Source organism: Triturus cristatus, chromosome 1_2 (assembly GCF_964204655.1).
Source record: "Triturus cristatus chromosome 1_2, aTriCri1.1, whole genome shotgun sequence".
Classification (NCBI taxonomy): Eukaryota; Metazoa; Chordata; class Amphibia; order Caudata; family Salamandridae; genus Triturus; species Triturus cristatus.
In genome coordinates this window covers 27,927,034-27,939,060 of record NC_140580.1, presented here as the reverse complement: position 1 = coordinate 27,939,060, position 12,027 = coordinate 27,927,034, and the positions used below count along the sequence as shown (strand labels likewise).

The window sequence follows — 12,027 nt, the reverse complement described above, 5'->3', positions numbered from 1 at the left end:
TGGAGGTCGGTGCAGGAGTCGTTGGGGCCCTCAATGTCACAAGTATTGAAGATTGAACTCCTCTCTGTTGAAGTCAGGAGCACTAGCGTCGGGTGCTGCTGTGCGAAGTGCAGCGGTGCGGCGTGTGGTGCCCTCAGGTCGCGGTGCGAGCAGCGGCTCGGTGGCACATCAGATGGTGTGGTCGGTGAGACCAGGGTCGCGGTGTGAAGTGAACGCGGTGCTCGTCACGGTGCTGGCAGTTTGCGCTGCAAGGAGTGGCAGCGTCGTTGCTGAAGTGCTGTCATCGGCTGACGAACTGGAGTCGATGGCACTGGCGTCGGTAGGCCAAGGCTGCGGTACGGGAGGAGGGTAGTGCATCGTGTAACTTTACGAGTGGTGTCCTTGAACCACTGTGCAAGCAGTGGCATTGATTTCGGCGTGGAGCGTCATCGTCAGGGATACCAAGGCGTCGTGAAGTTAAGCAGTGCAGAGTGCGGGACTCACAGGTCGCGGTGCGAGCAGCGGCTTGGTGGCACGACGTTGGGTTGCTTTTTATTCTGTTGCAGCACAAAACACACAGTTCCCAGTGCTAAGGGCAGAAGAGAGCTTGAAGTCTATGCTGTTCCAGAGACTTCTTGAACAGGGGGCAAGCTCTACCTCAAGCGCTTTTAGTAACTCACAAAAGTAGATTGCAGAAAGTTCAGTCCAGTCCTTTCACTACCAAAGACAGAAAAAGCCACTGCAGGCCAACACAGCAAAGCACACAGCAATGTGGTAGTTCCTCCAGCTCTTCTTCTTGGCAGTCTTCTTGGTCCAAAAGAGTTCTAAAGTTCAGGGGTTTGGGCCCTAATATTTATATCCCAAAATCCATTGATCTCTTAGGCAGAGAGTGTCTGTGCCCAGCCAAAACCAGTTCTGCCTTTTCTGGTGTGGCTTCCTGGCAGGAGGTGGAGACGGCATTGTCAGAGGCAGACCAGGCCCATTTAGGTGCAAGGAAATCTCCTCCCCCTACTCTAAAGGCAGCCCTTTCCTGACATACCTAGACTATTCGGAGCCACTAAAGATGCATCTTTTAAGCGTGAACGTCAGATATGGTCTAGCTTCAGCCTTTCCCTTTCCTTGTTTTTAATCAGATCTTTACTTCAACAAATATATATGTGTGTGTACACAACGTGATGTATTACATACACACAAATATATATTTGTGAGCGTATAATACAACACGTTGAATACATATATGTGTGTACATATTTTTCTGTATATTTATTTATTTACATATATACAGAGAGCAAGATAAATATATATATGTATTTGTAATTTTTAGGGGTGCTGCTCTTTTAAAATGTATATATATTATAAAGAATTTTACATCCATATTGTACTGCATCCAGAACTGACGTGACTTTTGCCCAATGATGGATTATGGGTATAGAAGGATTACAGGACTACAATGTTCAGAGGTAGTTTACCTTTAAATTCTGACCACTTGGTAGTATAACCCATCCCCCAATGATTGAGGATAACCAGCCGAAACGCGTCTGGAAGAGATTGAAATCTGCCGCCCTGTGTTCAATAAAGAGCCCCGTTTTCTCCTATGACGAGACGTGGCATTTTGTTTGTACTGGTGTGTCAGAAGCAGGATGCTCCGTTCCTGCACCACTGAGGCCGCCCTGTCAGGGTTGCTGGCCGCTCAGCACAGAGAAAAGCTTGTGTGCATTAAATTCAGGGGCATGACCTGCCCGCCTCAACCAGAGAGTGACCAAAGGATTTACCTGACACAACACTGTGAGGCGAGCAAGGGAGTTGAGAGGGGTATTCTACCACCTCTTGATGACGTTGGGGGCCTGGGCTCTTTTGAACACTTACTATCTGTGGCATCGTAGAATTAATGGCACCTTAGGAGTTCGGATATTGTACAGTGTGCAGAGCGCAGGTATTGAGCTAAAAGTATTTTACATCCATATTGCACTGCATCCTGAACTGACGTGACTTTTGCCCATTGGTGCATTATGGGTATTGAAGGATTACAGGACTACAACGTTCAGAGGTAGTGTACCTTTAAATCCTGACCACCTGGTAATATAACCCATCCCCCAATGATTAAGGCTAACCAGCTGAAACATGTCTGGAAGAGATTGAAATTTGCCGCCCTGTGTTGAATAAAGAGCACTGTTTTCTCCGATGTCGAGCCTTGGCATTTTGTTTGTACTGGTGTGTCAGAAGAAGGATGCTCCGTTCCTGCACCGCCGAGGCTGCCCTGTCAGGGCTGGAGGCCCCTCAGCACAGAGAAAAGCTTGTGTGTGTGTGTGTGTGCATGTGTGTGTGCGTGTGTGTGTGCGTGTGTGTGTGCGTGTGTGTGTGTGTGTGTGTGTGTGTGTGTATATGTGTATATATATATATATATATTCACTGAAAAAACCATAGGTTTCACACATGTTATAGTTAGCTGTACATTTCACTCGTAAAAAACCAATGAAATTCCCCCGTTATAGTTAGTGCAGGCAACTATAACTCACGCGACCGTAATCCTCTGCTGATGCTAATACTGTATTTAGACACTTATTTGCCCATGTCTTCTTCCATTAAATTTTAGCTATACATATATTACAAATATATTTTTTTCATAAAGACACATATGTCATCAGCAGAAGATTGCGGTCGCGTGAGTTATAGTTGCCTGCACTAACTATAACGGGGGAATTTCATTGGTTTTTTACGAGTGAAATGTACAGCTAACTATAACATGTGTGAAACCTATGGTTTTTTCAGTGAATTTGCAAGGTTTTTTAAATGCTAATTCCTAACTATAACGTGTGTGAAACCTATGGTTTTTTCAGTGAATTTGTACGTTTTTTGAAATGCTAAGTTACTTTACGCCATTCGTGGCGTGCGCGCCCAGTTAACGCAGTTCGTTGCGTGCGCGCACGGTGCGCTTCGCGCACGGTGCGCGCACAGTGAGCACGCGGTGCGCTTCGCGCACCGCGCGCCCACTTTACGCAGTTAGTGCCGTGCACGCACGGTGGTCACGCGGTGCGCTGCGCGCACCGCGTGCCCACGTTATGCGGGATGGGCCATGTACGCACGATGCGCTTCGCGCACCGTGCGCACATGGGGGACATATTATGCGCATCTTTGAGAAATGTATTCTTATTAATTTCATATCTGTGATAAGCCATGCACAAATGCTGCCCTTCGGGCACCATTTGCACACGGGGTGGGGAGAGTGTGGATAATTTTTTGTAAAATTTTTTTTTACCGTACGCGTACGGTAAGCGTAATCGCCGAGTTTCAGAAAAAAAAAATAATCATTTTTTGGGGCTTGGGGGGTTTTTGGGGACCCCTATATCATTGATGGGTGGTTTGGATCTGAAGAAACTGCCCCTTTAGACATTTTTGGGCTTCATTTTTGCTGCCCAACTCTGAGAGCGAGAGAGAAAATGGCGGCCACTGCTTCCTGGTTTCGACCGATTCGAATGTTTACTAAGATCTAAGAGCCAATCAAAATCGTGCTCGCGCACGCCACCGTACGCGTACGGTAAGCGCACCGTAAGCGCACCGTAAGCTGGCTCAGATATATATATTGATTTAAATGCTATTTTCTCAGAATCTACTGAACAGATTTACACCAAACCTACAAAAGGCACTTCCTTGACCTGAGGACTACCTCTCTGCCAAATTTCAAGTAATTCTGTTCAGCCGTTCGGGCTGTAGCTGTGTCTAAAGGTCCTATGGAAAAATGCATGGGAAAAACGCGTTTTGGGAACCCCCTTTTATCTCAGCCCCCGCTTGATGAATCCCCCCGAGACTTTCAGGGTAGGAGCGGAGCATAGCGCCCCACCTATTTTGAAAAATTCGCGAGGATTCGTCGACCGGCGCCAAAGTTATTCAAAATAGAATGTTGCGGTTTTCCCATGGAAACGTGGTCCTAACTATAACTACCTACTGGCGACCGCCAGTAGGTAATATATATATCTCCCAACAAAGCTGCAGCAATCTTCACAACTCATTCGAAATGAAGATAAGAACAGAGCTGGTACTCTATTTCAAGAAGAGTATATTTTAATCCACACACAGCAACCAAAATAGAAACCCAACGCGTTTCGGAGTTCACGCACTCCTTGGTCATGGGTTAGGCAAATGCTAACTTCCTGCCATGTTTAAAGTGACAGACAGTGCGTTATCACAAGTGTAAAGAAAATACTTTGTAATGTTTTGTCAAAATCACGAAAGGATAGCAATAATTATACATTTCTTAATTGTGGCATGTGTAATATTGTTAAATTGCATCTTTTGTCAAATTAATCGAGTGTCCGTAAAAACATCCGTTTAACAACCAAACAAGACTTGCATGTAATCGCGTCTAGTGTCACCATATATTTAAATTTCTGCAAGAAAACACACATCGCTATATAAAGCATATTTAACAGAATGCGTGACTTTATATTCAAGCGTAACTCTTTGTAAGATCAGATGCATATTAACACTAGTGCTCTATGCTGCTAATGTCATTTCAGCTTTTTTTCAATAAAGTTTTTCAAGTTTGGAATTGCTGACGCGCATTCTCCCGGCAACAATGGTGTAACGCATGAAACTGATCCATATTAAAGCCCCTGTGGGCATGGCTTAATTTAAGACTAACGCATGCTTTATGGAAAAAAATATATTGACCAGAAGCAGCAGGTTGCGTTAGCAGTCATCTCCACGGGGGTTGGACTGCAATTCTGTCAATCCCAAAATAGGAAATCTTAGAACTAATGTCAGTCACACCCCTATGCTCCAGATCGCAATGCTTGGCAACTGTATAGGTCAGATCCCTGTTCCTAACAGCGCGCAGATGCTCCAAAATTCACTTTCTTACTGGAAAGATAGTGCTACCAACATAGCGCAAGCCACAAATGCAAGTCAGGATATAAACGACAAATTTGGTGTTACAATTGATAAATGATCGTTTTTTTCGCTTTTACCTATTGGCGAGTTATGACATTTGACATTGCAACTGTTGCTATAGGCCTTGTAGCGACCTTACTTGTGAAAACCCCTGAGTTCCCTCAACCAAGTTCCTTGTGTCCTGCTGTTTTGTGTTAGGTGACTATGTACCAGTGTGTCCTGTAGTGAGTCACACTTCAAATATGTGATGTGGGGCCCGGGACTAACCAACTTGCCTATTACCATATCCTGCCTTACTAGGTACCAATGCTTACCTATGATTTTCTGAAAGGCCTGTGAGGCATTGTTGAAGGTGGTGATTAATCTCACTTCTTGCTTGGTCTTATTCTGTGTCCTAGGGACCAGGCGACTGACCCTAACCCTAGTGGAGGCCTTTTCTACTGCTGCTCTAATAGTTTTACCTAACCATGTGCCTATAAAGGGCCCAACATGTTCTTCTGTTCCCTGGCAAAGGCCTCCATGGAACTAGAGTTTCGCTTTGCCATGAGGAGATATATACATATATATCTTTTGTTGACAGTAAACCACCGAAAAACCCCTTTTATAAATACATTAACTCCCTCTACCCCTGCCTGTCCCTGAACCCTAAAACCCCCTTACTACCCCTTACCCATCCCGTGACAAAATATAAATTACTACCCCCAACCACGCATGAAAACCTTAAACACGTTTAAAAGCTTACTATCACCCATCCCTTAATCTCAAACAATCCTTAATACCTCTCACCCATCCCTGAACCCTAAAATCACCTACTACCCCTACTTAAGCCTAAATAATCCCTTACTACACCATACTCTTGCATATCCCTCAACCCTAAAAATACTTTACTAACCCAGCCCTCCTCCCCACCCATTAAACCTTGAAAGTTGAAAACTCTTACCTTTTAAAATGACATCTATCTATCCATCTATCTATCTATTTATCCATCCATCCATCTATAAACAATCATTATAATAACTTACCTGTGTGTTAAAGTCTCGCATTACAAGGTACAACAAAAAAACGTGCGTGGTAAAGACTGCATGTTATTGGTGTTGAGTGTTAATGGCTGCGTGGTAAAGGTAGCACACAGTTGCCGTCTAAGCACAGCTTTTGTTTGCCATCGGGTTTCAGATTCAGGTTATCGTCAGCCACGTAGTTATGAGAACATTGTTTTAATCCATCGGGAGTGGTCTCTAAGCACCTTTAAACTCCGAGGGAAATGAGCATTCTGAACTCGTGTAATTTCCCATATATGCAACATATCCCGCTCCATTGTGAAGTTTATGACCTGTCTTTTCTGCTCAATGTTCAACTTCGTTGTTCGAGATTTTTATACTTGGTCTTCAGACTAATAGCAAATATTACTTCCATTAACGTACATTATTTTTATTACCATGCTGCAAGGACAAGGAAGAAGGCAGCTGGGCACAGGTGAGTTTTGCCTGTTTGATTCTTTTCCTACAGATGAATGAATATTACTGTCATTTATTTAGTATAAAAAAATGGTCCTTCGTTATTTTGATCCTTGTTTTTTCAGCTTTTGTTGGGATTGTTACCCTATGATTTTCTTTTCATTGACACATTTCGAATGCATTGGTGCAGTAAAGTGTGTTAATGTAAGTTTTTCATTAGAAAATGCTCAACTGCTCCTGTAACTGCCTATTTACAGCCAGTTCTGAGAGGCTGTGGCTCTGATCTCCATCTGCTTTCCACGGTGCTGGAATCAGGAATGGGACTCATCACTATTAGTCAGCACTCCTAGCTGCTCCACTGGAGGGACTGCAGTGTTGGTGTGTGTTGAGTGTAGAAGAAATGCACACTGGGCTTAAGTTCTGATTTATATTTGTTTCCCAAAATAGAATTTTAATACATAGAAGCAGATTTTTCGGAGATAGTGGACATAGTCAAGTATTGGCAAAAAATGTTCAGAATCGTTTCAATTAGCTTCTTGTTCCCGGAGAAGTGCCAAGTGTGTAATGGAGCATTTTTGGGTGTGGCCATTTTCCAGTATTTTGTTTCTGTGGAAGAAACAATTTTTCGCTGATTAAAGTATGGGAGAAGTATCACAAAGATATTCAATAGAGACACCAGCTTTTCTGAAGTAAAGTTGAACTCTTCATTTATGGTTAAGGGGCTCATTTTTAGGTCTTGCCTAGAGACGCAGCGCATGCGCTGCCCGCTCCTGGCGAGATATTTTGTCGTCGCTTTTCTTGCGAAGCGAGGTTGGAAGCTCCAGCTACGCTTCTTACTGGCGCGCCCGCCAAATCCGTGGTTTCTATTGGGAGGGAAGCATGTTTGGTTCCCTCCCTGTCTTCCTTTGGCGTGCTTTCTCGGACACTGCATGTGCACGTGCCTGGACATGACTTATGCACGTGCTGCTTTGCTTTCCCCGGGCGTTTCCTGTAATAGCAGCACGCGCTTTCACTTTCTTTACTCTTCGGGATCCCATCTCTGCACGTGCTCTATCTATCTATTTATTTATTTATTTATTTATTTATTACTTCGGAGCGCGGCGCCCGCTTAAGGGACACCGCGCTCTGTTTGTTTTAAATCAGTTTTTGTTGATATGTTTTTTTTTTTAACTCAACGGAGACATCTGGGACAATGCATTTTCCGAGTCTCGATAAAGTTGACTTCATAACATACAGGCTCGCACACCTCATTGAGCTGGTCATTACCTAAATGTTGAATCTGAGTTTAAGGAAACCGTGGCCTGTTTCCAGGGTCGTCTCCGTGACATGTGGTAGTGAGACTGGTTAAAAATAACTTGATTCTTCCAGATTCACACTGAACGGTTTAGAAACGTTGTCTCATTACCACAGCCCAATCAATAAAGCTTGTGCACATCGAAGATCTCAGGTCCCAAGACAGACTGAAACACGCTCATTCAGATGTGTTCATTTTCAAGTCGGAGACATTACATTTCCCGTAAATTGCTCATTCCTGTCTGAGAACTGCGGACCACGGCAAATGGCATGGGTCCAGCGACACTCTAGGCTGCGCGTCTCCGCTCCAAAGAGAGACAAACAGTGGCTCTGCATTCCGAGCCCGGACCCTGTTCCCTGTGCTGTGTTGCTCCCCTAACGTCCACCAGTAGCCAAGGACCTTCTTCTCTGTCTGTCTCCCTGTTCTTTGGTTTCGTGGAGGGTCGAACTCTGAGGGCACGCGCTGGTGACCGGTGGGCCATGGTGGAGGACAACCCGGAGCCTCGCGCTCCTGCACCAGGGCCCGAGGCGGTATCCCTCCCACCGGGCCATGCTGCGATGCCCTCGAACTTCATCTCTCTACTCAGCTCTGACCTAGACCTGGAGTCGCCATGGAGCCTGTATTCGCGAGGTGAGTCGCGCCACATGTGGTTGGAGTGTTTTGAATGTGGGTAAACACTAGATAAAGGGGTACTTCTGTGCAGGAAAGGTTCTTGGGAAAGGTCAAGGTTAGAGGACCCAGGGGCGGGAGGGGTTCTACTAATGTAGGAGTGTCAGGCATGGTATGCTTTTGGGGACTGGTTAGAAGGGGCAGTGTCTGTCCCTCAGTGTAGTGGGTGGTACCAGGCGAGCACCTTTGGTCGGAGGCCCCTAATGATCCCCAGGACCTTTCAAACACTAACAATGCTATGAATGCCTCTACCTCGCACCTTCATTGAGACAGTGTTGCTGTTGTCTCCGATCACATGTCACAATATGACCCTTTTACAAGGCCAGTCTCTATAACGTATGCCCCGATCTTTACTCGGTCCTGCGGCATGTATGCTCGCTGGGAGGATTCTGGTGCTGGTCACTTTTGATGGACTGCTTGTTGCATTTGGGCAAGGCTAATATAATTCTTTCTTGATTCGCCACCACTGCCGCTGCCTGCCACCGCATACGGAGGGAGAGGACTACGCCTCCCATACTGCCCTGCTGGTCGTCGCGCCCGGAGGCGCATAAAGAGAAGCGCGGCTCCCGCTTCGCGGGAACCGCTACCACTGCCTGCCACCGCATACGGAGGGAGAGGACTACGCCTCCCATACTGCCCTGCTGGTCGTCGCGCCCGGAGGCGCATAAAGAGAAGCGCGGCTCCCACAACGCGGGACGCGCGCGGGACGCGCGCGGGACGCGCGCCGTGCGAAGCCCAGGCAAAGGGCGGGCCGTCTGCGGCCGTCCGAGGCCGAAGGAGGCCGGGCTGGGCCTCGTTATTTGGCCTCAGCAGCGGCTGTTATTTTTGACCTATCCTTCCACCCACGGACATCTGGTGCTAAGGTACTGTGAAGCCGCTTATTGTTTATTGCATTTGCCGTCGATAGGTGGCCACACAATCGTGTAATTGGGCAACTACATCCTGTGTCGTAAAATGAGCAAATTGAAAGGTGTAGCCGGGACCCTGGACGCATTTATTGTAAGGGCTGAGTCACTTTTATCTCATGAAATCTACCTGACTGAAAGAAGGTTGTCTCTGGACCCTGCCACGCTACAATCTCGTTTGTCGCTGGGTGGTTCTGCTGATGTCAATACAACTTGTCCAAAAACACCAAACACATCACCAAATATATCTACAGCAAGACCTGTCCCTGTTTCCTCTAACCTATCCTTACCAATTGAAGATTCCCCTAATGTGGCCGCTTTAGATGCACCCTGTATTAATACTAGGGTAATGCCGCTAAGGCACAAAGGAACACCAAATTAAGCTGTCAATCTATTAAGAAAAAGCATGCTGCTTCTGCCAAGTCTAACTCTAAAAACGTCAAAGGCTGCCAATCAGCTGGGAACCCAAACATTGTGGTGGCCACTATTACAAACTCAGCAGCAACCCAGACAGACAGCATTTTTGAACTTATGTGTAATAAGGTTAATACAGGTGCCGCAGGGGGAGCCACACAAACAGGGTTCGCCATGGAAGCCCTAGAGTCTACGTTGGTTTCCCTCAAGGATGCGATTGATAAAAATTTTGAATTGTTGTGGGGGAAATTTAATCAGTTGGACTGTATTGTGGATAACTTAAGAGGTGGGAGGTTGAACAAAGTTTATGACTAAGCAGGACGAGGGATCAATATACCATCGGCCGCCAATAAATATGGGCCTGCTATGCAATCGACGAATGTCGCTCTTGCTCCCCAAGTTACATCCTTCGTGACCAATCCCAGTGTTTCCCGTTGTAATCAAAATAACTTACCTGTGCCAAATTCAATCCCTACACAGAGGGGAAGCCTGGGCATACTCCACATGCGTAACCTCAATGATTTCAATGCGACATTAGGCAGTGTGAATTGTAATTTGCCTCAGCAGGGAACTATCGAGGCTGACGAAAATAACGTGGTCACGGACCACCTCAGAGACACACACCTAAGTCCCAATACAGACGTGCTGAGCCTGCCACCAGCCTCTAGCCCTTATGTGTTAGTATTGGCGGCTGTTCCTAACCTCGCCGAGGGACAGAGGGAATCTTGGTCCGACCTCCGCAATAAATCTGTAGATTGGCTACGCAAACATAAAGGTTTCCACCCCTCCTCAATGAATGTAATCATTATGGCAAGGAGAGTAGGGTGGGTTGGCCTCTCGGATAAGAACATCAGCGGTGATTGCATTGTCCTTAATTTTTGTAGACCACACACGGTCCGTCACTTACTTAGAACTCAAGAGCAATCCTTTTCACAACATACCAATATTTGTGCACTCCACTAAGGTTATTTTTACAAATCACCAGTTTCTTCGTTTAGGGATGCCCATGTAATACCCTTGGCAGCAAATAGGTTTCATGCACTTTCCAACTTGGACGCTCAGGACTGACAACAATTGTTGTCGACTAATCCGCAGGCCCATGTGGGGGATTATTCAGATACTGTACCCCCATCCTCTAATAATAAATTGGTCCCAACTATGGCAAACATGGGAGCTAATTTAAGCATTCTAAGTTGGAACGTGGCGGGGCTTCAATCCAGGCTTGGAGAACAAGACTGGTTGCGTCTAGTAAAGGAACAAGACGTAGTCATGTTCCAGGAGACTTGGGCCACCGAAGATATTCATATTGAAGGGTTTCATTGTTTTAGTATAGTAGCCCCCATCCCCAAATTGGGAAGACCATCTGGGGGACTATTCATTGGGATCAATGTGGCCGCTGGTGGCAGTTTCAAGGTTCTCTCAACTAATAGTAGAAACTATCAAGTCATCTTTTTTAAAAGGAAGGTTTGTTTATATTTGGTAAATTTTTATAATAATGACTTTTATTCGGTTCCCAACAGGAACTTCATTGGGCTTTTTGATTTTATTTCTAACCTAGACAGTCAACAAAACAGGGAGGGATCTATCGGGATTCTCTTGGGAGGAGATTGTAATGCTACAATTAATGGTGTGGCGCATGCCAAGGGTACAAGTAATCCTGGGCCCTCGTCCCGTAGGAGTAGAACTGAACTTGCTTCTAAAATCAAACAACTTGACTAATGTTATGGATTTGGTGAGCAGCTCTAATACCACTAATAAAAAACTGCCAACATTTAGGGGAAGGGGCTGCTCGTCAACTATTGATTTTATTTTTATTTCTCCCTGCCTTGAAGATCAACTAATGGCCACTGAAGTAATTGAAGCGGATTATGGGGACCATAACCCCAATAAAATAATGTTGAGCCTCGGCCTGTGTTCTCCCTTGAATGTGGAGCAAAAAATCTTGTACCCTCGACTGACAATTTGAGATTAGTTTGGAAGGGCGTTGACAGCGGTGAACTTTTTAAAACGTTAGTTAGAGGTAATATGCATCTCATTAATTCCTGCTTGTCACCACACATTGCACACTCTGAGGTAGTCCAAGACTTTTCAAAACTGTGCCTAGCTATCAAAACACTCCTGTCGAAACCTGCCTCATTGACAGTAAATAACCCTAAATGGTTCGATCATGAGTGTGCACGGGCCAATAGAAATCTTCGTAGGGCACTGTCATTTAATCCAAGGTACAATCGGCAAGGAGGGAATATAATATTGCAATTCGGAAAAGGAAGGGAATCCTCCTAAACGAACGCTGGGAAACTTTATCCCAGGCTGCAAGTTCAAAAAAGGGCAACATTTTTTGGTCTGCAGTTAGGGAGCTTCGATCGATGGGTCAGCTACTAACTCCTATTAGTTGTAACATATCAAGCGAGACCTGGGAAAATCA

The 12,027-nt window shown here is 45.6% G+C and overlaps 1 protein-coding gene across 4 annotated transcripts in view; it reads left to right on the top strand.

Annotated features, from left to right (window-relative positions):
* The window catches only part of PPFIA4 (PPFI scaffold protein A4), a 3,163,248-nt gene that overhangs the window by 2,308,772 nt on the left and 842,449 nt on the right, over nt 1–12,027 (top strand). For all 4 annotated transcript variants that reach the window (XM_085600211.1, XM_085600208.1, XM_085600219.1 and 1 more), the window contains one exon: nt 6,313–6,339. In XM_085600211.1, the coding sequence (XP_085456337.1) occupies nt 6,313–6,339 (27 nt within the window). The remainder of the gene's footprint in view (nt 1–6,312; nt 6,340–12,027) is intronic.